Here is a 26689-nt window from a genome sequence, read left to right as displayed (position 1 = left end):
TGGCAGACCTTGGGCGCTGGCTCTGATGCACACCCCTCAGTCCACCGCCCCCGCCTCCTGGGGTGGCTGCTCAGCCAAGGACAGGGCTGCCTGCCCACCTGCCGGGCCTGGGTGCCATCCGGCGGGTGGCTGCACTCCTGGGGCACACTTCGGCGCCGGTCCAGCATGCTGGGTGCCACGCTCCTGCTGCTGGCCCTGCTCCCCGGGGCCGCCACCTTGCCCAGCGGACCGCCTGGTACGTAGAGGCTGGGGACACGGCCCATCAGGCTGCCATCCCCGCGTTGCCTTTTCTTGGCTCCACCGCCCCTATGCCCTGCCGGGGGGAACGGGGGGTGGGGGGGCAGGTGGGCTCTGCCTCTGTCTCCCGTCTCCAGATCCTTCTCCTGGACCCCCAACTTCTTCAGAGGCCCCAGCAGGTACACTGAGGCCAGTGACCATGGGAGAGCGGTGTACCAATGCTTTTAGGAAACGTGTGGGGACCGTCCTGAGAACATTATTTGACAAGGATCCCAGCGGAGTGCCTCCCTCGGGCAGAGGGGGTGTGGGTGCGTGTGGGTCCCCACCCTGTGTTGCTGCTGCGCTCGGTCTGGGAGCGAGGAACCTGGACAAACGGAGAGGCGGGAGACCCTGGTGGCCCGGCTGGGCTCCAGCTGTGCCAGAGGGGCAGAGAGACGGCGCCTTCCTTCTCCCCTTCCCCATTGGTCACGGTAACCTTGGAAAGGAAAGGGGGGAGCAGCACCCTCCCCCAAGCGGGCGCTGGGCCCCTTGGGTAGCTGACCTCACCCAGCCGGGCCGCCTTCCCCGCCGCGCCCCGGGTCAGGCACCCTTCAACCCTGCCCCGCCAGGGAGTCCCAGGTCTGCTGTGGGGGGAGAGATCCACGTCTGGAAAGGGGGGCTCCTCCCCAGAGGCGCGCAGCTTAGCTCCCAGCCTCGGCTGCTGGGCTGTGGCGGCCCCCGGACCTTCAGGGGACGTACCATGCCTACTCTGCCAGCAGTGAAGCCGGCGCGGAGCCCAGCACCGAGCACCCGGGAATCCCTCACCGCAACAGCACCCTTTTTCCAAAGGAGGCGGGAAGGTTGCTCCGCTGGCCTGGAGGGGCTAAGGGGCAGCACGACCTGCTCCGTGTCACCCTTTCTCCCCGCCAGCGCCCCCATTCCCCGCGGCGCCCGGGCCCTGGCTGCGCCGACCCCTTTTCAGTCTGGAGCTGTCGGACGCGGAGGACGCCTTCCCGCGCCGCGCGGGGCCGCTCGAGGTCCCGGCCGACAGCCGCGTGTTCGTGCAGGTGTGGAGGCGGGGCGCGCCGGGGCCAAGGCGGGCCGGGTGGGGGGCGGCCGTCGCTGATCGCGCCCCCGCCCCCTAGGCGGCCCTGGCCCATCCGTCTCCGCGCTGGGGCCTGGTCCTGCACCGCTGCTCGGTGACACCGTCCTCGCGCCCGGCCCCGGGGCCCGCCCTGGAGCTGCTGCGCGGGGGCTGCCCCGCCGACTCCTCGGTCGTCCTCCCACCGCCGCCGCCGCGCCCGGGTGCTGCCGGGCCCGCGCGCTTCAGCTTCCGCCTGCGCCCGGTCTTCAACGCCTCGGTGCAGTTCCTGCACTGCCAGCTGAGCCGCTGCCGCCGCCTCCGGGGAGCCCGCCGGACACCTGCGCCTCTGACGCTGCCACCGCCATCGCTGGTGCGCGAGCGCACGGCCGGGAATCTGGGCGCCTGGGCCAGTCGCGGGGAGGGGGGGGCCTGGACACAGGCCGCCCCCCCCCGGCCTCTGAAGGAAGAGCCCCTTGGAGCTTGGGGATCTCGGGGGTCCGACGCTTTGGAGTCTGGAGACGGGGGTCCCTCGGAGCTGGGGAGAGTCGCTGGGTCTCGGGCTGGTGGCTGGGCTCAGGGACGGAGAGGGAGGCCCGTGAGGCTCTGCCTAGGGGTTCCCCAAGGGGACAGGGAATGGACACCGGGCTTGCTCTGGGATGCCTTGGGCGGAACTCAGAGGTCCCTCCAGGGCTGGGTGGCTGGATGCAGAGGCGGCCAAGGGGCCGGTCGGGTATCTAAGGTTCTCAGAGAACTGGGTCGTGTGACCTTGAGGGGCTGCAATTTGGAGTCCTCACAGGCTGGGTGGCTGGCTGCTTGTACATCTTAGGGGCTGGGCTCGCGGACCTCTCGGGGGTCGGATTTCCAGGAGTTCACTGGTGCGACTCCTGGTCGCAATAGAGAGCTGGACACGTAGACCTCTAGGGAGCCCCGGGGACAGGTCCCTGAATCCTGGGGCCTGACTGCCCATCTCTTGCCTCCTCCTCCCCCCAGTGTCTGCCTCAGGATGAGGCGTGCGCGGGCGCCGGCAGCGACGAGAGCCTGGGTGCCGACAGCGCCCACCTGCACACGCTGACGCAGCCCATCGTGGTCACAGTGCCGCGGCCACCCCCCAGTGAGCGCGCGGTTCTCCGCAGGGGTCGGGGAACGGGGCGTGGGGAGGACATCTGGGGCCCGGGCCCAGTCCCTGTGTCGTACTTCCCACAGGGCCATCCAAGGGCGTCCCCGGCAGAGCCGTGCGCCCCGAGCCTCCCGACCCGGCCCCGGCGGCCCTGGAGCCTGCGCCCGTGGTGGCGCTGGTGTTGGCTGCCTTCGTGCTGGGCGCCGCGCTGGCCGCCGGGCTCGGCCTCGTCTGTGCGCATTCAGGTACCAAGCTCCGCCCGCCGGGACTTCCGCCCGGCCCCCAGCCTATCCCCGCGGGTCGGGACCCCGGGTCGCCGCGACCCAGCCAGTGGAGCCCCGACCATCCCCAGACCTGCCTGCGCTACGCCCGCGGCAGCCCCCAGGGGGCGCCCTTGCCCCGGCCCAGTGCGCAGCAACCCCTAGTGCTCCGCAGCCTGCCTCTCCTTTCCAGCGCCCCCAACCCCCGGTCCGGCCCCGAGGGACTCGCCCAGCGGCCCCCAGCCCAGGAGGCCCCAGTGAGGCAGGTAAACGGGGGGGTGAGGGGGGGAAAGTGTTGTAACGTGGAGCCGGTAGGACAGCTGAAAGAGGGAGGTGATGATAATGGCGTTTTAGGCTTTCCCTGTGCCGGGGAGTGTCCGGAAGGTTTCATGCCTATTAATTAATGTAATTCTCATAACAACGTTCAGGTAGATATTATTATAATCCCCACATTAGAAATGAGACACATGAGGCACTCTCTGAAGTAACTTGTCAAAGGCCACAAAATTTGGCGGAGCTGGAATTCAAACTCGGGCACTGGGTCACCCGTGGCCAACTTCGGGCTCTGTGTCACAAGAGGGGTCCTCAAACCTCGGACAGACACTAGACGAAGAGAATTCGCGACTCAGACCTAGCACCCACCCTCACTCCCGCACACAGACTGACGGAGGAGGCCAGTGATCCGCTGGGAAGGGGGTGGCCTGTGTTGTGTCCTTTCCTTCGCTCAGCCCGGGTAGCCCCTCCGCAGGGATGGCGCACCCCCAGCAAGGTCCCGAGACACACCAGCCACGGCCTCGAACCAGGCCCGCCAGGACTGCACCGGCCGCGGCCGACCTCGGACCCGACGGGACCACTGTCTCTGCTCCGAACCCTCCCGCCCCCGCTGCGCTCCTCCACGCACCCTCCCACCTGGGCTCAAAATAAACATCTGATCTGACCTGCTGAGTTCTGAAGTCTGCGTGTGAGCCTGGCGCGGGTATAGGGGGAAGGAAGCAGAGGCCTTGGATCAGGACTTGGGGGCCGGGCTCACACGCCCATGTATACGTGTGCAGATGGAGGCCAGAGGAGACCCAAGGGAGTTTTTCCCAAACAGGAAGGGACACCCAACCCCACGTGCTTAAGTTTTAATAAGCTCCGCCTCCTTCCTCAAGCCCTGCACCTGCCCTCCTGCCTCCGGCGGTCTTCCCAAAGCCAGGCTTTATCCGCTCTCCACCCCCGCCCTGGATGGAACCTGCCCTCGCTAAAGGCCTTGACCTCTGGTCTCTGCTCCAGCGCCCTCTGTCTAGTCTAGAGCTCTTAACTGTCTCCTGTCCGAGTTCCTCCCTTCCCTCCAGCGGGACTACTAGCTCCATTTCACAAATGAGGAAACTGAGGTTCGGCTCGGCCATATCACTTGCTCTAGGGTCCTCAGGGCTGGCCAACCCCACAGCCCAGGTTCTTGGCTACCACTGAACAGCTGCCTTCTTGCCAGGGTCCACTCCTTTTGGAGAAACAAAGCACACAGTAGGAGTTTCCCAAGACTCAGTCCCGGAATGGAGGGAGGGCAGGAGATGTAAGGTCTCGGCTCCAGTTCACGGAGGAGATAAAATGCAGGCAGGTGGGGTGTCTCATGCGCTCCCACCTCCGTTCGCATGCCCATCTCTCCATTTTCTCCCATCTAAACGGTTCTCTTCGGCCGCAAACGCGGAGCCACGCCCCCATCTGTTTCTGCCTCCGCGCGGTGCTTTCTGACCCCAGCGGCCTCCGTAACCCCGCCTACCAGGGAAACGGGCCCGGAACGCCGACACCGCCCTCGCCGGCATGAAGCCTCCGCAGCGGCGGCGAGCGGCCCCGGCGCGCTACCTGGGTGAGGTGACCGGCCCCGCGGCCTGGAGCGCCCGCGAGAAGCGGCAGCTGCTACGACTACTGCAGGCGCGGCAGGGCCAGCCGGAGCCGGACGCCGCTGAGCTGGCCCGGGAGCTGCCGGGCCGCAGCGAGGCGGAGGTGAGGGGGTCCTGGCAAGGGAGCGGGGCTGGAGGCCCGGCTAGGATGTGGGCGGGGCAGACTTGCGGCTGAGGGGCGGGGAGGCGGGGCGAGCGTGGGGTGGGGGCGGGGGGGACTTGGAAGGGAGGCTGGGGTGGGCGGGGCATACATGAGGCTGAGGGGCGGGGCGAGGTGGAGGCCGCGCGTGCGAGAGGCTGAGGGGTCGGTCGGACTCCGAATTAGACGGAGTGGAGGCCCGAGTCAGGGCGGAAAGGGCAGTGAAGCTGAAGTGAGAGCCAGGAAGCGGGGCCGAGTGGGTGAAGCGGGGCGCTGAACAGGGTAGTACTTTGCAGAGGGTGGGCCCTGGCTGCGGGGAGGAAGCAGAACCGGCCTTATACCTTTATGGGGTGGCTGGTCACACCTGGGGCCTGGGCCCGAGCCCCGGGGCAGAGTCACTGAGACCTGTAACCCTGGGGTAGCGGGAGGCTGGGGAGCAGTGCCGGTGCTGGAGCAGGCAGTAGGCTTTGGCCTCTCTCCCCAACCCTGGGCGTGTAGAAGGCCCATTCGGCCTCCTCCTCTTCTCCAGATCCGGGACTTCCTGCGGCAGCTCAAGGGCCGCGTGGTCCGGGAGGCCATTCAGAGGGTGCATCCCGGTGGCCCGCAGGGTCCGAGGCGCCGGGAAACACAGACCCCGGCCCCCATCGAGGTGAGGCAGGACAAGGCCCGCCAAGACCGGGCCCTGGGGCATGGTGTGGGTGTTGGGGGGCATAACCTGGTCAGGGGAATCCCCAGGAGGGGCAGGGCTTGGAGACCCTCGAGGGTTGGTCCCTAGGCTGACCGTGTGCCTTCTGGTCGCCCCATCTAGGTATGGATGGATCTGGCTGAGAAGATAACAGGCCCGCTGGAGGAGGCCCTGACTGTGGCTTTCTCACAGGTACAGCCGTCCCGCAGGCAGGATGGGGGTGTTATGTATAAGTCTAAATTAGGGGGACTTGGCTCCGGGGCCCTTCCTCTTGCCAGCTCTGTGACGCTGGCCAGTCACCGAACACTCTGCGCCTCAGTGACCCTGCTTCCGACAGCTCCCGTGTGTTACGTCTAACAGGGTGGATTTGGTGAGCCGGTGGAGGTGGAGAGCTCAGCCAGGTGCAGGGCAGCAGAGAGGCCGATGGGAGGACTTCCCCCTTTTCTTCCCTGGTCTCTCTTCCTGCCAGGTACTCACCATCGCGGCCACCGAGCCCGTCAGCCTCCTGCACTCCAAGCCCCCCAAGCCCACACAGGCGCGTGGGAAGCTACTGCTGCTCAGTGCCCCTGGAGGGCGGGAGGACTCCAGCCCGGACACCGCGGGCCCCGCCCCTAAGGCGAATGGCCCCGCCCCCGAGGCACCTTCTGCATCCCTGGCTGAGCCCTCGGTGGAAGGGGACTTCTCCGTGGACTTTGAGAAGATCTACAAGTATCTGTCGTCTGTCTCCCGCAGCTGCCATGGCCCTGAGCTTTCTGCAGCTGGTGAGAATAACGGGCAGGGGCTGGGAGGGAGTGAGCCCCGGGCAGCAAGGCCCGCCCTGCCCTCACCCCACACCTCTGTGTCCATCACCAGAGGCAGCGGTGGTCCTCGACCTGCTCTTGGCACTTCCCGAGGAGCTCCTCCGCCTGCCCTGCAATGCCCTGGTTAAACACATGTCGGATATGTACGTGCACCTGACAGGCCCTCAGCCGGACCCAGCCATGGAGGGCCTGGCGCCCGGAGCTGAGGATGCCGGGACAAGCTCCCAGGGGCGAGAGGAGGCCAGCCAGGCCGTGCCCCTGGCTCCGGAGAATGCCGGGCCCAGTGAACCAAGGTCTGCTTGGCAAGCAGCTGGGATCTGCCCCCTGAACCCATTCCTGGTGCCCCTGGAATTTCTGGGCCAGGCAGCCAGCCCTGCGAGGTGAAGGCCTGGCAGGTGGAAGACACACCAGACATTTGTGAGCCCCCTGGCCCTCCGTCCTGCCCGGGCTGGTCCTGGGTTGTCAGGAGGACCCAGCCACGGTGGAAGGTCCCTGACATGGTGGGCAGCAGGGGGTGGCCTTGAAGAGGACCGACACGGCAGGGGTCCCTGAAACAGAAGCACAGTTGCACAGGGGTTTGGCCATGGAACTGAGGTGGGGGCAGCCAGTCCCCCTCCCCCCAGCTCCTGTCCCTTCCAACATTCTGTATCCTATGTCCTGTGAGTAAAGTTCTTGCCAATCTGTCTTGCTCCCTTTTTCCTGTGAGTTAAAGGCGGGAGTGGAGGCTCAAAGTGCCAGAAGGAGAAGTCAGAGGTAGGAGTGCTGGAGCTTGGGGTCCCAGGCCTGAAGGGGGGGCATGTGGGGGGGAAGGCATAGTCATTAGTAAAGGCTGCCGCTGCCGCCAGGTCTGGTTCAATGCCACCTGGAGTGACCTTGGTCTGGCCGTGAAGGGGACCCTCAGTGACTGTGTGGAGGATGAGGCCTGAGCCTGACAGATGTTGAGTGCAGGGTTTTCAGCGCAGGTGACCTCCCCTCACACAGATGAAGAGAAGAGAAGCCAGCAGAGGGTAGCCAGGTGGGAGGAGCCAGGCCCCAGGTACAGGTCAAGGGTAAGGGGGAGCAAGTCATCCCCCCCACCCCCCAGCAAAGCAAGGAAGAGCAGGGACGGAGGAGCTGAGCTGGGTAGAGGAAGGGTCCTGGCTGCTGCCAAAGGCCCCGAATTCCCAGGAGTGTGGCGGGGTGTCCCTGCAAGGGGTCCCCCTTCATCAGCCTGCCTGAGGGTGTAGATTCAGGGGGAGGCTGGGGAGGGCACGGCAGGGGAGCCAGGTACCCTCCCACAGGCCCCCCCCCCAGCCTAACTAGTCCTCTGAGAGCCGGTAGATGTGTTCGCAGAGCCCGTGCATTCACACAGCCTTCCTTTTATAGAAGCGCCTGCTTTTCCCCACATACTGCACACGGCTCCCCGGGGTACAAACAGGCTCCTGGGCGGGGGCTGTGGAGCAGAGCCAGCCCAGTCCGTGCTGCCCGTCCCCCGGCTTCCAAAGTGCGTGTGTGGATGGTGGGCAGGAGGAACCAGGCTGAGAGGTTTGGGGGAGCAGATGTGGTCAGTGCCAGGAGATCATGCCATGTCTTGGTGGCACCCTCCAGGGCTGGCTGAGCGGGCCCCCCCCCACCCCCCTCCAGCCCCACTTAGTCCCGTTATTCCACAGCCTCCAGTCTCCCCAGGTTAAGGGAAAGAAGTGGGGGGTGGACCTTGGCGATGCGCAGAGCTAGTTCACCCGTCAGTCCCCCAGAATGCGGCCTGCATGTTTTGGCAGCATGGGGCAGCCATTAAGAGCATGTGGAAGTCAGACCTGGGTTCAAATCCCAGCCAGGCTGGAATCCCGCCACTCAGTACAGTACAGGCTAGTCCCTCAGGCTGCCTGGGCCTCCATCCCCTGGGCTGTCGAACAGCGATGCTAAGAGGGCTCACTCTGGGTTCCGCAGAGGGGACAGGTCATGCGCAGCATGCGCTAACTCACGCGCCGCCTGGCATGTAGTAAGCGCTCAGTAATAGCTTTTATTGACACCATCGGCTCAGAGGCAGGGAGGAGGGGGAAGGCATGGGGAAGGCCGCGGCGGCGGGATGCGAGAAGGGGGCAGGGGGAAGCGGCAGGAGGGCCAGGGAGGGGCGCTGACCTGTACTGGGGAGAACCTGCCCGCACTCTTGCTCCCACCGAAAGCGCCGCGCGTCCTGGACACAACAGCCATTGGTGCTCTCCAGGCTCGGTCTCCGGGGCAGGCCGCGCAGGGCATATGGGTATGCAGCGTCCACCCCATGGGCGCAGGAGAGCCTGCCCCGCAGGAGCAGCTCAACACTAAGGCGGGAGCGGGGGCGGGGGCGGGGGCGGAGTGAGGATGGCCAGACCACAGGGGAGGGAGGGGGGACACGGGGGTCCCCCGCATCCAGGAATGGACAGGACACTCATGCTCGGCGGCAGGACAATAGCAGAGCCACCTCTACGCCTTGGGGTGGGGGTGGGGGTCCTCTTCCCAGTCGGGGGCCAGCCGAGCCGGCGAGTTACGGAGCGAGGACGGGGCGGGATAAAGGCACGAAGTGGGGCTCCGGCCAGGCCGGGAGGAAAGATGGGAGGGGTCTGAGGGGGAGGGGCCGGACCTCTAACGGCCTCCTTCCTCGGGCTAGGCGCTGGGGCGGAGGTCCTGAGCGCGATCCCTGCCAGGCGGCGCCCCCGTCGGGTCGGCCCCTAGGAGAGCGGCCGGGCACCGCTCAGACCAGCGCGTAGTCGAACTGCCCACGCTCGAGCGCCTCCTTGTGGTCGGTCCAGGACGAGGCGGGCATGCGGCTGTAGGGGTCGAGCAGGATGCGCACGCAGCGCACCATCAGCAGCACCAGCACCACGAGCAGGCAGAGCACGAAGGCGAACACCGTGCGCTGCTCCGCGTCCAGGCCCGCGCCCACCGGGGGCCCCGTCGACGGCGGCAGCGGCTCGGGGGACAGCGTCCACGTCGCGCTCATGGCTCACATCGCCGCGCGCCCTGCGGAGGAAGGGCCGGCCGGGGGCGGCGGGATGAGGCTGCCCCTTCCCGCCCCTGCGCCGCCCCCTCCCGCCACCGCCCCCTGACCTTGCCCGGATACAGCCCCCGCCCGCGCCTCTGTCCCCCGGCTACGCCCAAGCCCGGCTCGCGGGGACCCAACTCCGGCCGTGCGTGCAGGTGGGGGCGCTGAGAGTGGGGAGAGGGAGCCCGGACCCGGCCGGCCCGCGCACAACAGGTGCGAACGCGCAGCCCGGGCGGCGCAGCGGTGAAACCCTGTCCCCCGCCCCACTCCCTTTGTTCTCGGCGTCCCGGGGACCCCTCCCCCACCACCCCCACCCCGCCGCGCCCCTTACCCTGGCCTCGACCGGGACGGGGACCGAGCTCCCGGTGACTGCGCTCTGCTCCGGGACCCGCGCCGGCTCCGCTCTCGGCCTCTCCCCGGTGGTAGCGGTGGCGGCGGCGGCTGGCGGCGACGGCGGCGGCCCGGGCTCAGCCCACCCCACCCGCCCCTGGAGCGCTGGAGACCGAGGCAGGCGAGCCGCGCGCTAGCCGGGCCGCCGCGGCTGTTCCCATGGCGACGGGGGCGGGGCCGCCGCGGGGGGCGGAGGCTGCGCAGGGAGCGGTGCGCGAGCTCGCGACCCCGCCCCGGCCTCGGGGAGGACGGAGCTCCCACCCGGAGGCGCCTGGGAGACCGCGGCCACGGGGAGCCTCAGCACCGAGGACCTCGCCCACCCCACCAGCACCCCAGCCCGACTTCCGCACCTTCCCCCCATTCTCTGCGATAGACCCCTCGACCAGACGTCCTGCGCGGGCGGATCCCAATGCCTCCAAAAATCACTCGTATTGGCGCTCAAGCTCCTCCAGCTCTAGGAACCCCAACCCTCCGAGACCCCAGCCAGGCTATTGAAAGCTCCCTAGCTCTTGTCTCGGTCCCCGCCCTCCCCCCCGCCCCCCCGCCCCCCCTCCCCCCCGCCCAAGGGCGGGCAGGGTCCTGACCAGGCAAGGCTGCCCCCTCCAGGGCTTCAGTTCCTTCAGTGACCTTGACCACTTCCCTGTGACCTCCTGGTCAGCTCCCACCCCACCCTAGTGACAGACACCTCGGACCACCCAAGTTGCTCTCCTGCACTTTGGTGATTTATTATTTCCAAATCTCAGGCATATATACAGGGGTAATAAGGGCACTGTTAAAATAAAAAACAGAGCCAAAATGGCCTGGCTGAAGTGGCCAGTGGGTCACTCTGAGTGGCAGGGGCCTGGGCCCTGTCCTCCTGCCTCCAGAGAGTCCCTGGGTAGGGGCCCGCTGGCCCCATCTGGTCTGTGCACCGCAGTGACCTCGCTCAGCTGCCCCGAGGGGCCGAGGGGCAGCGCAGGGGCTGGCACTGTGGGGAGAAGCCCCCAGCAGCTGCCCGCCCTTCCCCATGCTGCCCTGGAAGAGAACCGACAGTCCTGTCCCCAGAGGTCGAGCTGCTGCAGACAGACACCAGTCCTTGGGGTGTCCATCGCGTGCTGATCCAGCCCAGGAGCCCCCCGCCGTGGCCACCGTGCTCAGAGGACCTGCTCTGTGCTGGAGGCGGAGATGTCCAGAAGCCGCCAGGCTGCATAGGGGTTGAGCTCATCCTGGTCTCGGCAGAGCGCCCACACGTACAGCATGCGCAGCACCTTGTCCTGCCGAGGTGGGGAAGGTGAGGGCTGGGGACGGGGCTGTCGAGAGGAGCAGGGCAGAACACAGAGGGGACGCCAGGAGGGACCAGGGAGTGGGGCCGGGGGTGTCAGCCTGGCTCTGGGCTCCAGAGGCTGCAACTCAGGACTTAGCCCAACCAGACAGGTCAGTCACCCTCTGACCTCCACCAGGCCCGACTGAGACCCTAGACTTCTGGAGGCCCCGCCCTGCTGTTTCTGCACAGTCACAAAACCTCCTGGCTCCAAAGTGCAAGGCAGCTGAAGATGGCCACCCGCCCGTGCTGCTCCATTTCCTCCCGCACTCACCGGGTCACCCTCGACCACCTCGCCTTTGGGGTTCTTGATCACCATCACCAGCTGGGCCTGGAAGGTGATGATCAGCACAGGCCCCTGCTCCATCATCTTGCCCATGGCCAGCTGCAGGGGGGGGAGGAGGGAGGGGGCTCAGAGAGTGGCCACACCCCTTCCCTGCTGCTCCCCTTCCTTGCTGCTCCCCTTTGGTGCAGCTCCCCGCTTCCCAGGGAGCGGCCCCAGCACTCCCCTCGTGCCCCAGCACTCCCCTCGTGCCCCAGCACTCCCCTCGTGCCCCTTGTCGGGCCAGGTCCCGGAAGGAGGCTGAGGAGTCCAGTCCTCCATTTCCAGGTGGGAGATTCCCATGAGACCCTTCCCAATGTGAGCCATTGTCTGAACTGCTAAGAACCCATGCAGCCTCCCCAGACCTGGGCTGGGCGGCCACATCAAGGCCCCGCAAAGGGGCCAGTCATGCACACAGGTAGGGGTAGAGGGAAGCACGCGCTGGCGTGTCTCCAGTTCCCCATAGGGACTGTCGGGGCCTGAGCAGTCCTGACAAAGCACCCCCCTTCCCAGTAAAGGCGCAGGGACAATACTGCCTTTGGGGGCCCCGAGGGTCTGGGCAGCAGCACCCCTGCGTCTGCCACCTGCCTAAGAATTCTCCCACCACGGGCTTCTGCTGAAAGGGCCCTGGAGGTCCCTTAGCCCAAGCACCTGCCCATGTCAGGGCTCCTGCAGGGACGGGGTGCCCCTGTGACGAGCACACCCCCCGGGAGAGATACTCACATCAACGCTGTCAATATCCAAGATGCGGGAGTGGAACTGTAGGCCCAGGGCCTTGGCCTGCTGGATTGGGTGAGCCAGCTGGCTGTAGGTCTGCAATAAGAAGCCACACGCCTGGGGCCACACGCATGCACGCCTGGGGCCGCATGCACACACACGTGCCCGAGACCGCACGCACGCAGGCCGGAACGCAAGCCCCGCCCGGGCACCGCACCACCAAGGCCGGCGCACCGCGGGGCTGGGCACACAGTCCTGGGAGGCTCTCCCTGCAGGCCGGCTTGCCAGCCGAGCTCCGATCTTTCAGCCCTCGTACCGTCCAGAAACGGCTCCTGGCGCCGGGGTGTGCTACGCCAGGAGTGGCAGATGCCAGGAGCACGGGTCCAAGCAGGCGGGCTGGTGCCACCCGTTTGCTCGCCTGAATCACACACCCCTCCCTCGTTATAAAGGTAGCACTGCATCAAGACTACGGACTGAAAGTGGTATCATCGGGAGAGTTGGTAATTCTTTTGCCACAAGATCTGAAATACACCCCCAGGGGTAAGTTGAGGCCTCTCTGGCTGATCTTGGACTTGCCCATATTCACCGCACTCTGAATCTTGGCCTGGAATCAAACGCGTTTTCTAGGATTTGCCCTAATCCATGGCTGCTCTGAAGTGAGCTGCCTGGGGTGCCTCCTCCTCGCTGACCAGCTGCTCCAGGAAGCTGCTGCCTGCAGGCACCCCGTTCTTCCGAAGGGGCAGCGCACCCCGCGTAACACCCCTCACCCCCCTCAGCCTGCTCCCAGGCCCAGGACATGTGCAGCCTTGTAGCTTTCCTCCAGAAGCTTCTCTGGACTCAGCAACTATGATGGAAGACATTCCAATCACAACTACTTTTTATGGAAATAACTGATCTACCAAGAAAACAAATGCTGCCGCTCCCATTTCTGGTGTGATTCTTAAAAAATGACATTTAAAAACACCTCTGTGTGAGCACCTGCAACTTCAAGTGCATTTCCAGGGGCACCAGCAGTTCTCTGGCAAAGATAATCAACCACATCCTAATGGTCCCAAAGTATTAAAAAAAAAAAAACCACCACCACCACTCACAAATGCCTGTTGGATTAGTCACCATGCAGAGGAGTATTTTAAAAAAAAATCCGACATCTTCTCCTCTGCTTTCTCCAAGTTGTTTGTGAGCTAGAAGCAGAACAGAGTCAGCCAAAAAAGGCTTTGGATTGCTTAATACAAATAAGCTTGGAAAAAGAAAAAAAAAAAAAAAACCCCACGAAGACACAGTCAGGGAGTGAGCGGGTGAGACGCGGTGGCCGGCCAGAGCCCTGCAGGCATGGGGAGGCTGCCAGGCTCTGAGGAAGACAGGGTGTGCTCCTGAGGGGTGCTGACCCGTCATCCATAGCCCGGCGCCATGCAGCCCGGGGACCCTGAGCCCCGACTCCGGGGAGCAGTCAGGCCTCATCAGGACACGGCTCCTCCCCATGCGGGAAATCTATCACCATCTGTTTTGATCTGTGTTTCGGGAACTCAAAGTGAGGACAGCTAATGAGTCCAGCCAGTGCTTTGTGTCCTGCAAATGCTGCCTGTGTTCGCACTGTACCCTCATGATGCCTGTGACACGGGCGCGACGATGGACTCTGGCCCAGACATGGGAAGGTCACACACATCCCTCTCTGCCCAGCTCCAGCCCCCGGGGTCCCCCCACAATCAGGACACCAGACCCCATCATGCCCTTCTCAGACCGTGCTGCCCAAGCAGATCTCCAAGCTGTGATTCTTTTTAGGCCTAACTAGAAAAAATAAAAAGAAAGAAGTACTCACAGCTTCATAGCACCAATCTTTGAGAATGTCGAGCTCTCCAGAAATCATGGCCTAAAAAGGGGAAAACAAAAAAAATTAGCTCAAGACTAAGAGGGGACGATCTAGGCAGGAGGCCCTCCCCAGCAGGCTCTACCTGGGGAGCAGGGGGCCTTGAATTGGGCTGCAGCAATGGGTGCCCCTCCTCAGGCCCTGCGGACCAAGGGCCTGTGTGTGTGACCCCCGGCAGCCCAGGGTGGTCCCAAGGGCCTTGTGGGAGGAGGCAGAGGAGGGTGGCAGCGTGGTGGGCTCACCCTGGCCAGGAAACTGAGCCAGGGAGGCCAGGAGCTGCATTCTCCCTCTACTGGGGATGGAGCTTTGCACAGCTGGGTCCACAAAGGCACAGAGGAGGGGTCCCGGGGGTGGCCTCCCCAGGTGCCATGGGGGAGACCTCTGTAGGAACTCGGAGGCAGGGCCAAACCTGCTCAAGGTGACGGAGGAGCTGAGGGCCCGAGGGAAAGCACAAGCAGGCTGGGGGCTGAGACAGCCTCACCCCAGAAGAAACTGCCTGTGCTCGGACTGCTGCTTTTGGGGATTACTCCATGTCTACCTCCTCCCGCCCTGCCCAAAGTGGCATGAGGGACCTGGGAAATCAGAAGGGAGGGGACCCCATGAAGGTCACTGGGATGGAGGAGGCAGGAGGAGGGGACAGGAACCCAATGGGGCTTGCAGGGCCTTTCTGTGGTCTCATTAGGACTTTTCCGAGGCTCCGGCCACATCTTGGGGGCTCAAGGAGCAGACGTGGTGGAGGAAAAGGCAGCCGACCTCGGGCAGGGGCCTTGTGGAGGGCTGGTTGCAGCGGGACCTTGAGCAAGCCGCTCCCTCTTCGTTTCCGAGCCAGGAAGGGGATAGAAGATGGGATTCAGGATTCCCACAGAGAGGACACCTCGGAGGAGAGCCCCGTTAGGGTCTTCCTCATGGCTTGCCCCACGGGCTACAGCTTCCCCCACTCCTGAAAGGCCCCGGGCAACCGCTCACTGCAGCCTCCAAGGAACCACCTCAAGCAGAGAGCACGAGGGAACCAGATAGGACGCTCCAGGCTGGCTTTCAAGGGAGGCAGGAATTGCTGCCGGACATCGTTGACAGGGAACTCAGTCCCGGGAGCAGACGCACCCGACAACCAGGGCAAGAAAGCAGCTGCCGTCGTGGGGACCAGCAGGGCCCACGGGCGACCCCAGATGCCTTCTCAGAGGTGCGTGACTAACAAGGGCCAGGCGTGGGGTGCTCAGGCCTCTGAAGGCGGGACAGGTGTCTGCCCCGGCAGAGTGCTCCATCAGGCTGCAGCCGGTGTCATGCGCAGCCCAGGGCGACAAGAGGCCCGTGGGATGGGGAGGGCCCGCTGAGGGGGCAACCCACCTCCAGGACGTTGGGGATGATGTCGTTCTCACACTGCTGCAGGAACCGCTCCTTGTCAAAGGCGGGGTCAACTCGCAGGATCTCCGTGAGCACCTCTGACATCTCCGTCTTGGAGAATAGGCCCCCTGGAGGCAGCCGAGCCAGGAGTGGGTCGAGGGCCCATGGCCCTCCCCTGCTGCCAGCCCCGGTGACAAGGACAGGCAAGCCACTCACCCAGCAAGTCTGTGACCTTGTCTGTCAGCACACGGGACGCCCGGATGAGTGCGTTGTCACTTTCGTCATACTTCATCTTCATCTCGAAGAACCCTGTGGGGACATGGGCTGGGGTCAGGGGGCCCTTCCAGAATGACCCCCTACTCCATGACTTCCGAGGGCTCCTCGGGGCCCCTACGAGATCCACTCTCCATGCAGGCTGGGTAAACGAGGGGCCTTCTCTGAGCCTGTGTCCCCAGCGGTGGGCCGAGGGGGCTGTGCAAACTGTGAGGGGCTGCCCTGCTAGCTGGGGCTCTCCCTTCAAAGGAAACAGGCCTCTAGCAACCCTCACAGGACAAGGGACGAGGGTGGGTGCCACCTGGGGAGCCCCATGCCCCAGACGAGACCAGAGAACTCTGGGGCCTCAAGCTGGCTGGCCGGGCTCCACCAGCGCTCCCTGTGAGGGCGTGTCTCACGGGGGAATCCACAGCCGTGTGCCCGGTCGCCCTGCTGCTAGCAACCGCTCTGGCAACGGCAGCGATGGGTGACTCGGCCCCCATGGTAGGGTCCCTGGCCCGCCAGCCCAAAATGTACCGGGCTGCCCACGTGAGCAGGGCTGCCTGTCGGCCTGTGCTCTGCCAGAGCTCTGCTGCTCACTGGCTGGGCGATCCTGTGGAAGTGGCTGGTCCTCTCTGACCCCGGTCTCCTCCTCTGTAAAGTGGGGGCTTGTGCCCAGCACATGGGGAGCACTCAGTGAGTTTCCGCGGTCACGCCTACGCCGTCAGCTGAGCCTCCGAGACGTGAACACTCACGATTAAAGACCACATTGTTGTCCCTGAAGTCTTTCCACTGCTGGTACCACTTGGAGTCCTTGTGCAGCACAACTCCCAGGGCCTCCCTGGGAAGACCGGGCCAGCGATGAGCAGCAGCGCAGGAGCCCCCAGGCGCTAGCGCATGCACCCGAACCCTCCCACCCATCCGGCCCTGGGGCGAGGGGTGTAGCGGGACAGCCCACCCCTCGCCTCTCAGCCTCCTGCCTCCTCTCTCCTGTTCCCCACCCCACCTGCTCCCCCAGATGCACTAGGGAGCAGGAACTGTTGAGCAGAAAAGAAGCTGGGGAATGAACTGACTCGGGCAGAACCTTCTGCAGGCGCTCGACCACACCCAGTGCGTGGGGTGGGACACAGGCGCTGGCTGGTCTGCTACCTACTCATTGGGCTCAAACACCTTCTCTTCCTTGAACTTCTCTCCCGCAAACTCCTTCCTCTTCCTGAGCCGCTCTGGCCTCCGATAGGGCCCGGTCTGCCCCAGCACACTCTCGTCGAGCTCCTTCTTCACGGACTCCACCCCCTGGAGGGAAGCAGCCAGCCACGCGGTGGGCACTCGGGACCTGCCCGACACCGCAGACCACCACGGTGGGCCTGTGTGTTTGCACCCCACATCAGAGAGCATCTGCTGGGAACCCCAACGTAGGGCCTGATGACACCCCAGGGGCTCGGCCTCCCCCAGTGTTGAGGTCACGTGGCTCAGAGTGATCTGCCCGACTTCCCTGCATGGGCAGTGGGACTGTTCGAGATGGACCTTGCTTTTCTTTGGCCTCCCTCTCATTCCCCGAGACAGGGGCTCTGGCCCTGTTCAGCTGCCTGTGCATGCCCCCCTCTGTAGGGCCTGCCCCTTCCACCTGTGGCTCCTTCCCTGTATGTTTCTGTGTCACATGTCGCTCAGGAACTGCTCATCCCCAGCTGGGACCCCAGACCCCTTGAGAGCAGAAACGAGGACTTTCTATCTTGTGGCCCCTGTGGCCAGCAGAGGGCTCAGCCATGGGAAGATTTGACAGGTGATGGGGAACGAATTCGGGACCTCCAGTCACCCTGAGTGCAAAAGGTCCCTGGTTTAGGCGCACAAGCTAAGGATGTTAGCAGCTGAGAAGCTCTCACTTGCCCGAGGCTGCCTAGCCGGGAGTGGAGCGCAGACCAGGGGCCTCGGGTGGGCTGAGCTCGAGGTGGGAACTCTGGCTCCTGGACTCTTGAGCAGGCCAAGGCAAGGGCACCCCCGGCAGCAAGGGCACCAGGCTGACCCACCTGAGAGAGGGCTCTGAAGGCAGCAGTCTTGCCCAGCTTCTCCCCACCCTTGGACACTGACTCGGCGGACTGCTTGGCAGTCTTGGCTGCTTCTTCCACGCTCTCCTTGATTTTCCGGCCAAGGTCGCTTTTACTGACTTCGTCGAGACTCTACTGAGACAGAGGGACAGGGGTGTCAGCACAGTACCGCTCGGGGCCCACATGAGCTCCCCCAGAGCTAAGGCCAGTTGAGCCTTCAAAGGGCAGGAACAGGTGTTCTGAGCTCGTCTGGCCCGTGTACAAAGTCTGGGGTGCTGGACCCCTGGGCTCTGGGCTAGACATCAGGTCAACTGGCTCTCCCCAGAATGGACAGGAGAGGCAGCTGAGGTATAACAGGGGAGAAACCTGCGTCCAGCACTGCACCGGCCTGCCCTGCTCTCTTGCCCAGAACAGAGAAAAGCAAAACAAGGTACAAAAAGGAAGCCCCTGGCACAACTCCCTGCCCTCCCCACCCTCGCCTGGGGGCGAAGCAGCGCTTCCTGGTTTTTAGGCAGGAAGAAAAAAAAAAAAAATCCTCGTCTCTGCTCCAGTCTTTGCCAGCGGCAGCTAAGCTTCTCACCCGAGTGGTAAACTGCAGGGCATGAGGGCTAGTGTGACTTCGCCCTCCTTCCTGGGGGCGCCGTGCAGCCTAACTCCGGAAGCCACCCCACCGGGCCGGCTCTTCCCTTGCCTGCCGCCCACGGCTCCGCAGCCCCGGGGCCAAGTCCCGCCCTGCCTGGGTACCAACTCTGCCGCCGCTCCCAGCACTGCTCTCTCCTCCCAGACGCGACCCACAGATGGCCCCGAGCCGTGGCCGATGGAGCGTGGCATGGCGGCCCAGAGACCGTTACCTCCTTCACTGTGCCAGAGAGCTCCCCCAGCTTCTTCTTTATCACCTCACTCGTCCGCACTGTTTCGGATTCAATGGTTTTCTACGGGAGGGATGGTGTTTGTTAGGCCGCCGCGGGTATCTTACAGGCAAGGGTCCAAAGAAGCATTTTTCTCAGCAGCCCTCTCCCCCGCCAGCCTGCCCACCCCGGGGCCCCTCACTGCCCCACAGCCCGGCCGGCGGGCTCAGCAGCCTAAGGCTGACACGTGGAGACCCTCCAGGCCCAGCCCCTGGCTCCACTCCCTTGCTAGGTGCAGGGGTGATCTGGCCCCCTCCGCAGCCCCTCCCCCCGGCTCACTGACATCATCCTGCCTCACTCTGCACCCCTGCAGCTGCCAGCCCCTGCCAGATCTCCCACAGTCACTGTCCCCCCGACCTGCCCCCAAACCACCCCTTCCTTAATGGAAAGGAAGGGCGACCTGTCGCCGACGGAACTGGCCTTGCGCATGGCCTGGGAGGGGGCCCAGAGAACAAAAAGCCCAGGGGCCTGGAGCGGGCGCCCGCTGGTAGGAGGGGAGGCTGCCCTCACCTCACAGCCCTTGTGTGGCAGAGGCGGCAGAGCCCGCTCGCTAAGAGACAGCGCCCATTGATGACACCTGCAGTGTTGTAACCCGCTTTCTACCCGCTTCACTCAGAGGGCCACGACCAGCTCTCAGGAGCAGTGCATCTCAAGCCTACTGCTCCAGCGGTCATCGGGGGAGGCTGGCCGATGCACACGTGGGCCTGGCAGCTATGGGGGGCTCCGAGAACCCTGCATTTTTCACGCGCTCCCCAGAGAAGCTGGCGCTGCCAGTGTGCAGAGCACGGCGCTCCATCTCAGCACAGAAACGGAGGGCTGGTGACGTACTCCTGTCCCCCCCTGCCCCCAGCGCCAGTGCAGTGACCTCACCTTCCCCCGCCACGCCGGCACCGCGCGGGGAGCAAGTGTCCCACCAGGGGGGACGCGAAGCAGAGGGACTCACGTATTTCCTTCTGGCTTCCTGGAGCGCATCGGACTCTTCCAACTTGCGGGCCTCATCTCGGAACTTTTTTATACTTTCTTTCATTTCTTTGTTTTTGGCTAATTCTTGTTTGATATTATCCAGCAAGCCAGAGAGAAAGCCTTTCCTGTTTCCAGAAGAATAGGATCTGGACTAAAAAGAATGTAAAAGAAAACAAAGGGTTTGTACTTTTTCCTCTGTATTGATACGGGTTTCACAATGAATAGCTACCTCTTTTATGAGCGACAAAAGTCAAATCAAAAAAGCATTAGGTGAGGGGCGCCTGGGTGGCTCGGTCAATGAAGCATCTGTCTTCAGCTCAGGTCATGATCCCAAGGTCCTGGGATGGAGCCCCACGTTGGGCCCCCTGCCCAGTGGGGAGTCTGCTTCTCCCCAGGTGCAGGGGTGATTTCTCCCTCTTCCTCTGCCCCTTACCCCCATTTGTGTTCTCTCTTTCTCCCTCCCTCCCTCTCATAAATAAATAAAATCTTTAGAAAAAAATAAATAAAAAATAAAAAAGCATCTGGTGGTAAACTGTGAGATGTCCAGACAATGAAATGTTATTCAATAATAAAAAGAAATGAGTTAGCAAGCCATGAAAAGATACTGTGGCCTTCTGCAACGTCATATGTCAATGACATCTCAATTTAAAAAAGACACAGAGGAACCTTAGCTGAGAGAAGCTGGTCTGAAGAGCCTCCAGATGGTATGATCCCCGCTCTAGGCCCTTCTGGAAAAGGTGAAACCATGCAGACAGTAAAAGGATCCGTGGTTGTCACGGGCTGCTGGGGTTGGGGGGGAGATGAATGGGCCGAGCCCAAGGGAGGTTCAGGGCACAGAGACGACTCTCTGCGACCCGACGATGGTGGACACAGGGCGGATGTCTGTCCACAGCCCGGGAGTGTACAGCACCCAGAGTGAACCCTGAGGCAAACCGTGGACTGCAGTTAATAATAACAGATCAATACCTGCTCATGAGTTGGAACAACCATGCTACACTAATGCAGGATGCGCCTCATGGTGAAAACGCCTCTCGGGGAAAACTGTGTGCCCAGGTGGGAGAAGGGGAGAGGAAGTTGATGGGAACTCTCTGTACTTCCTGTTCAGGTTTTCTGTACTTCTAAAAGTGCTCAAAAGAATAAAGTCTATTCTACAACAAAACAAAGTACCAGGCTCCTTCTTCAACAGAGGAGACCCTGGATGAGAAACGGGAGCAGCTTAGAATCCTCAGAGGGATTCAAATGTGCTCGTCTAAGGTGAAGGTCAACACCCAAAGGGGCCCTTGGCCCAGGACTGGGACAACATCCCAAAGAAGCTGGCATAGGACCCTACTCCCTGGGCTTCTGGAGCCGGGGTAACTTCTTCCTTTGGGGTCACACTCAAGTCCCAAGTTGGGCTTCACATGTCACCCCAGGGCTTGGCGCAAACCTCCCTCGTCAACCCACAGGATCACTGTCACCAAGAACTGAAGCTCAGGGGTCCCCCTCATAGGAAAAACCCGACACAACACACCCAAAAGCCAGAGCCTAGGGAGGCCAAAAGAAAGGCCAAGGCCCCACTCCAGGCACAAGAGCCGGTACACTGCCCAAGACAAGGCTCCAGGGTCAGACTGAGCCAGGGTCGGATCCCTGCTTCGCCAAAAGCATGAGAGCAGGCTCTGAAAAGGGAATGCTTGGAGAGCCATGGGAGGGAGCCGCGGCATGGGGCAGGGGCCACTTCCATGGTGTGCCAGTGCACCGCCATGGCCGGGGCCTGCCTTCCCAGTTTTCAGGGTGACTGACTCCTGAGCCCCCATCAAGCCCCAGGGCCAGCCTGGCCAGCCTTTCTCAGGGTGGGGCGGGGGAGAGGCGAATGGACTCTTGGTGAGAGAGTCCAGGTTCTAAGACCATCTGGGAATGCGCCACCGCCTGTGTGAGAGTCTACTGCTGGGAGGAGACTCAGAGGGAAGGGCAGGGTGTGGGCTGCCCCAGTGTGTGGGTTTGGGGAAGTAGGTCATCTTCGGGGCTTTCCTCCTTGTGATGGTGAGACACTCACAGAAAGAAGCATGGTTGAAGAGGTATGAAGGGAAGGGCAAAAGCTCTAGAAAACGCGGTCTGTGGGGAAAAACAGAAACAGAAAACTGAGCCCCCAAGACGGGTGACTCTGCTCAAATGCCTGGAGGGCTGTCACGCAGAAAAGGCAAGAGCCCCAGGGAGGTGGATTTCAGCTGAGTCCAGGGATGCCTTTCCAGCGATTAGAGCTGACACATCATCTGCCTTGTCAGGCGGGAGTTCCACCTCTGTTAATGCCAAGCCCCTCTGGAGATCCTGAGAGGACCAGCACGCTGGACTCTGTAACCCCGAAGGCCTTAGATGTGGAAGGTCAGCCAATCAGTTGCCCCAGGCAGTGTGGGCAACACCTTGCAGCCCTCTCTCCTGTCAACTAGGCCTGATATTTCAGAAGACTTCCCCCTCCTCTCAGCTTGCTAGCATTCTGAGTTACTCACCACGGGCAGCTCTCCACTGGGCCAGCGTATGTGATAGGTACCATGGCGTAGCGGCACCAGGTTGTGGCTGGACAGAAACTGGACTCCACTGCCGAGGCATTTCTAATTGGGAGAGGAAAGAGAAAGACCCAATTCAGTTAAGAGAATGACTGGGAAGTAAGCAGGCCACACTAAAAAGCTGGGGGTCGCCCAAGACTCATTTGCCGATTTTTACCACATGCCTGTGCTGTAAGCTAGACCCTCTGCAATCTTGCTAAATTCTGAGAAGCCAGTGGAATCTTTCGGAAAAGACGACACTGGATCTGCACCTCCAGGGTCCACGTCTACTTTCCTGCCTCTGAACCTGGGGGAAACCAGAGAAGTTCCAGGAAATGCCAATGTATGGTGGAAGAAGGCGAATCATGCCAGTCTAATTTAATCCTGGAGACCGAAATGGGCACCCAGAGCCTCGATGCTGGCAGTAAACAGTCTTCTCTCATAAGCCTCCCCCACTTCTGCCAGCCCCAGAAGGCCAGAGACCTGGGCTTTCAGAGGTAAAACACAGAGAACTTACTGTTCCAGGCACAACCCTGGGAGAAACCTACCATGTCCCAGGGTTGGGTTGCCAGCGGGACAACTGAGGGGAAACCCCTGGGCAAAAACACTACTAATGTCATGTGAAAGGCATTTCTGCTCCCACCAAATGAAGAACTTAAGCTCCATAAGAGAAGGGCCTGTGCAGGTCCTGTTCAACGTTGAAACCTAGCACCCAGCACTGAACCATGCACGCTGATGTCAATGACCCCAAAAAACCACTCTTCTAGGGGTGCCTGGGTGGCTCAGACGTTAAGCGTCTGCCTTCGGCTCAGGTCATGATCCCAGGGTCCTGGGATCGAGCCCCGCATCGGGCTCCCTGCTCCGCCGGAAGCCTGCTTCTCCCTCTCCCCCCGCTTGTGTTCCCTCTCTCACTGTCTCTCTTGGTCAAATAAATAAATAAAATCTTTAAAAAACAAAACAAAACAAAACAAAACACTTCCATTTCCACATTCCCTGGGCCTTTCCTCTCCCTGTTTCACACCTCCTTTCTCCAGAAACTTTAAGCAACATCCCAAACTCATACAAATGCCACCATCTCCTATAGTTCAAGAGTAACTCCTGAGACGCCTGGCTGGCTCAGTCAGAAGAGCATGAGACTCTTGATCTTGGGGTCATGAGTTCAAGCCCCATGCTGGGGGTAGAAATGACTTAAATAAACTTACCAAAAAAATTATTTTTTAATTTTTATTTTATTTTTTAAAAGATTTTATTTATTCATTTGACAGAGAGAGACACAGCGAGAGAGGGAACACAAGCAGGGGGAGTGGGAGAGGGAGAAGCAGGCTTCCCGCGTAGCAGGGAGCCCGACCCGGGGCTTGATCCCAGGACCCTGGGATCATCACCTGAGCCGAAGGCAGATGTCCAACGACTGAGCCACTCACGCGCCCCCACCAAAAAAATTATTTTTTTAAAAAAGAGTAACTCCTGGGGGGCGCCTGGGTGGCTCAGTTGGTTAGGCGACTGCCTTCGGCTCAGGTCATGATCCTGGAGTCCCGTGATCGAGTCCCACATCGGGCTCCCTGCTCAGCAGGGAGTCTGCTTCTCCCTCTGACCTTCTTCCCTCTTGTGCTCTCTATCTCTCATTCTCTCTCTCTCAAATAAATAAATAAAATCTTTAAAAAACAAAAAATAGGGCGCCTGGGTGGCTCAGTTGGTTAAGCAACTGCCTTCGGCTCAGGTCATGATCCCGGAGTCCTGGGATCGAGTCCCACATCAGGCTCCCGGCTCAGCGGGGAGCCTGCTTCTCCCTCTGACCTTCTCCCCTCTCATACTGTTTCTCTCTCTCTCTCTCTCTCAAATAAATAAATAAAATCTTAAAAAAAAAAAAAGAGTAACTCCTGGGACGCCTGGGTGGCTCAGTCAGTTAAGTGGCTGCCTTTGGCTCGGGTCATGATCCCAGGGTCCTGGGAACTGGCCCCGCATCAGGCTCCCTCTTTGGGAGCCTGCTTTTCCCTATCCCTCTGCCTGCCGCTCCCCCTGCTTGTTCTGTCAGATAAATAAAATCTTTAAAAAAGAGAGAGTTAACTCCCAAGAGTTTAAGTAAGTTGTTCTTCTCTGCCTACACCTATTGATCCTGGAGCCACTGACTTCAGCAACAGTCTGAGATAGAAGTGGATGGCTGTCTAACTTGGGAAAGAAATTCCACAGTAAGCCCAAACCTGAAGTTGGTGCCCCACCAGTTTTGTGCCCAAATCCAAACGTGCAAATTCAATCTCTCAACCCTGACTCAAAAGACAAGAAGCCAAGAAAAAAAAAATCAGCCCTGAGTCATACAGCTTCTTTCTCCCCACACTAGGATCCCTATAAGATATTTTCCTCCCTCCAGAGTCTGGCTCTGTCGTCAGTCTGACCCAGGATTTTGGCCAGGTCAGCTACCCCCCCCAGCTGACACTGTGGGCAGGTTGCTTAACCTTTCTGACTCCCAGTTTCCTAACCGAGTTCCAGCAACATGAAATACTACTGTTTTCTGAGCAGGCCTTACACACCTCAACTCCTACCGCCGCTATGAGCTCAAGCTCTCAGCCAGGGAGAGAACTACCTCCCGCACTTTCACAGGGAGGGTTAGGAGGAGCGATGCAGGAAATGCCCTCGGTAGAGGACCTGGCATATAAACGCGAGCCGTGACTGTCACGGTGTTTTGACTTCTCGCTCTTTCTCCACTGGGCGCCGAGGCCACCATTCACTCCCCTGTGCACGTGGAGTGTGATCAGGAAGTGAGGGGCGATTCGCCCCCCGCCGGGCTCCGCCCTTGGCCACCTCCCAGCCGGCACGCTCTGCCCCCGCCCATGAGTTTCGCTCCGGGACCCCGGGCCCGGCCTCCGCCGACCCAATGCCCTAACCCCAAGGCTCTCGCTGAGCCCAAGGAAGGGCCGAGGGGGCCAAAGGCCTGGGGACAAAAAGGCCCTGGAGGTCGCAGGCCTGGAACTCCCCAGACCCGCCCCTACTCCGCACCCCAACCCTGCACATCCGTTTACCCGCGGGCAGCGACACCAGCCTCCCCACAGCGCCGCCGCCGCCATGTTGCTGGATCCCGTGTAACCTTCTGGTGACGCGGCCCGATGGCGTCACCCACCGCGTCTATGTGGCTCGGCGTGGGCCTGGGAAAAAGCCGGCCCTGGGGGCGGGGTTTCGGAGAGGAAACAGCCTCTGATTAGACAGCATTCCCGGGGAGGGCGGGGCCTTGGGGAGCGGTCTGGAATAGGGGCGGGGCCTAATGAGCCGGAGAGTGCCTAGAGAACTAGGCCTCTGATAGGGCAGGATTTTTCGGAAGGCGGGGCCTGTGACTGGATGTCAGCGAGCGGGGAGCGGGCACTTTTTTTGAAGCGGAGACCTATGGTTGGATAAGACTACGAAGGGGCGGATCGTGAGGGCTCGAATTCCGTCCGAAGCGGTGATCTCCCCGACAGATCGCGCCGGGTTGCAGTGGTTGCAAGGACAAGTAGAGCGGCTGACCACAGGGATGGATTCAGTTGGATTCTGACTGATTGGCCCGCGGACCAGCCCGGTAGTGACTGACCCTGGCTCTCACTGACAGTGGCCTACAGTGACAGACAGACGGGCAAGTGAGTTGCTCCCTGAGCGAGAGCAAATGAGCCCACTTTGTACAGCACTTTGAGAAAGCTCCTGTTGGTTTTAGTCCAGAACAGGAAGATGAAGCTAAGACCAGGCTGGGTGGAGGCCGCTCCTCCGTGGATCCCGTGTGAATTGACACACCTGGCCCTAAAGAAGATTAGGCCTTTGTCTTTTTAGCACCTGGATACTATTTTCCATTTAGAGAATGCCGCCACCAAGTGGCGGTACCTTAACATGGCCTTGCGATCTGAGTCTAGGAGAGATGGGGAGCTGGTGCCGTGGGGGAGTCAATGCATGTTGCCTTTGCCCTATTGAAGCCTTTTGAGTTATTAAACTGTGATAAGGTCTGTGGGACTTGAAAGGGAGGCAACATACACTCCCTAGCTTCAGGGTTGGACAGATTCTCTGTCTCTCAGAAGCTCCGCCTGGAGGTGGGAGTAAGTAATGAGGGCTTCCACTCTGGCTTTGTTTGAAATGTCTTTACTCCAAGAAGAGCAAACTAGTTAAGTGGTTGGGATATATAGGTTTGTTGCTGAGAAGAAGGTCTGGAGGAAGAAGAGCCCTTGAAGGAGACTGGGCAGGAGTGGTCAACAGGTAGGAAGAGCGCCTGGAAGACCTCGGAGAAGGCAGGCGGAGTGTGGAGTGTTGAATGCTACAGGGAACTCAGGCAAGGCAGGCCAGGCCAGACCTGTGTCCATTGTCCTTGGCATTTTTGCAATATGGAGGTCCCTGATGAGACAAGCAAGAGCATTTTGGTTGAATGGTGATTGTGGAAGCCAGGTTTCAGTGGGTTGAGTTTTTTTGTTTATTTTTTACAGAGGTGTGCTGGTATCAGCTTGTACTGGCCGGCGAGAGCAAATTGTCGAATTTTCAGGAATTTGGGAGCTAGTTGTTAAACACGGCCCTTGTTTAAAAGTTCATTGTATAAACTTTCCCATCAAATGGATTGTATTTAGACAAAGGTAATAAATACTCAAAACTCAACACTTCCTAATTATTTTTCCACGTGTTGCTACTGAGGGTATTTACATAAATCACGTGTGTATGCTGGAAATACTGTTACACGTGCTGTTGCATCTTCTATCAGTTCCGTGTTCAGTGACACCGCATCAGTAGCTTGAAATCCGCCACGGTGGGAGGAGTATTTACACCACAGGAATTGGCAAACACTACAGATCGGGAGCTTTTGGTTCGTATGAAGGGCCAGCTAGTAAACATTCAGCCAGCATGTAGGGCAGGCATGGGCATCTCTGAGAAATCCTTGCTGTGTGTAGAGGGAA

The 26689-nt window shown here is 61.3% G+C and overlaps 4 protein-coding genes across 4 annotated transcripts; 2 read left to right on the top strand and 2 right to left on the bottom strand.

Moving 5' to 3' along the window:
* Positions 1–165: 165 nt before the first annotated feature.
* On the top strand, positions 166–3566 carry TGFBR3L (transforming growth factor beta receptor 3 like). Its single transcript, XM_027582012.1, has 7 exons — positions 166–235; positions 1111–1283; positions 1362–1670; positions 2291–2411; positions 2504–2662; positions 2871–2943; positions 3338–3566. The coding sequence occupies exons 1-6, from the start codon at positions 166–168 to the stop codon at positions 2936–2938; spliced, it is 900 nt and encodes a 299-aa protein (XP_027437813.1). The 3' UTR covers positions 2939–2943; positions 3338–3566.
* Positions 3567–3596: 30 nt separating this feature from the next.
* On the top strand, positions 3597–6860 carry SNAPC2 (small nuclear RNA activating complex polypeptide 2). The gene is made up of 5 exons (XM_027585137.2): positions 3597–4660; positions 5226–5345; positions 5505–5573; positions 5851–6142; positions 6234–6860. The coding sequence occupies exons 1-5, from the start codon at positions 4478–4480 to the stop codon at positions 6563–6565; spliced, it is 996 nt and encodes a 331-aa protein (XP_027440938.1). The 5' UTR covers positions 3597–4477; the 3' UTR covers positions 6566–6860.
* A 1298-nt stretch (positions 6861–8158) lies between these two features.
* Positions 8159–9736, bottom strand: CTXN1 (cortexin 1). The gene is made up of 2 exons (XM_027585558.2): positions 9511–9736; positions 8159–9157 (listed from the first exon to the last, which is right to left on the bottom strand). Exon 2 carries the CDS (start codon positions 9135–9137, stop codon positions 8889–8891), a length of 249 nt encoding a protein of 82 aa, XP_027441359.1. The 5' UTR covers positions 9138–9157; positions 9511–9736; the 3' UTR covers positions 8159–8888.
* Positions 9737–10269: 533 nt separating this feature from the next.
* On the bottom strand, positions 10270–24929 carry TIMM44 (translocase of inner mitochondrial membrane 44). The gene is made up of 13 exons (XM_027587274.2): positions 24812–24929; positions 21762–21863; positions 19259–19429; positions 18259–18339; positions 17390–17539; positions 16519–16658; positions 16121–16206; positions 15330–15422; positions 15117–15241; positions 13725–13775; positions 11915–12004; positions 11144–11254; positions 10270–10822 (listed from the first exon to the last, which is right to left on the bottom strand). Exons 1-13 carry the CDS (start codon positions 24854–24856, stop codon positions 10703–10705), a joined length of 1365 nt encoding a protein of 454 aa, XP_027443075.1. The 5' UTR covers positions 24857–24929; the 3' UTR covers positions 10270–10702.
* Between the last annotated feature and the right edge of the window lie 1760 nt (positions 24930–26689).

Source organism: Zalophus californianus, chromosome 1 (genome assembly GCF_009762305.2).
Source record: "Zalophus californianus isolate mZalCal1 chromosome 1, mZalCal1.pri.v2, whole genome shotgun sequence".
NCBI lineage: Eukaryota > Metazoa > Chordata > Mammalia > Carnivora > Otariidae > Zalophus > Zalophus californianus.
This window is presented reverse-complemented; position numbering and strand designations above follow the sequence as displayed.

Coding starts and splice junctions, on each gene's coding strand:
- TIMM44 (XM_027587274.2), bottom strand. CDS start 24,856: ATGGCGGCGGCGGCGCTGTGGGGAGGCTGGTGTCGCTGCCCGCGG. Junction 19,430..21,761: donor CCAGTGGAGAGCTGCCCGTG/GTGAGTAACTCA, acceptor CATTCTTTTTAG/TCCAGATCCTATTCTTCTGG. Junction 17,540..18,258: donor TCTCTGGCACAGTGAAGGAG/GTAACGGTCTCT, acceptor CTGTCTCAGTAG/AGTCTCGACGAAGTCAGTAA.
- TGFBR3L (XM_027582012.1), top strand. CDS start 166: ATGCTGGGTGCCACGCTCCTGCTGCTGGCCCTGCTCCCCGGGGCCGCC. Junction 236..1,110: donor CTTGCCCAGCGGACCGCCTG/GTACGTAGAGGC, acceptor GCTAAGGGGCAG/CACGACCTGCTCCGTGTCAC. Junction 1,284..1,361: donor ACAGCCGCGTGTTCGTGCAG/GTGTGGAGGCGG, acceptor CCCGCCCCCTAG/GCGGCCCTGGCCCATCCGTC.
- CTXN1 (XM_027585558.2), bottom strand. CDS start 9,137: ATGAGCGCGACGTGGACGCTGTCCCCCGAGCCGCTGCCGCCGTCGACG.
- SNAPC2 (XM_027585137.2), top strand. CDS start 4,478: ATGAAGCCTCCGCAGCGGCGGCGAGCGGCCCCGGCGCGCTACCTGGGT. Junction 5,346..5,504: donor AGACCCCGGCCCCCATCGAG/GTGAGGCAGGAC, acceptor CGCCCCATCTAG/GTATGGATGGATCTGGCTGA. Junction 5,574..5,850: donor TGACTGTGGCTTTCTCACAG/GTACAGCCGTCC, acceptor TCTTCCTGCCAG/GTACTCACCATCGCGGCCAC.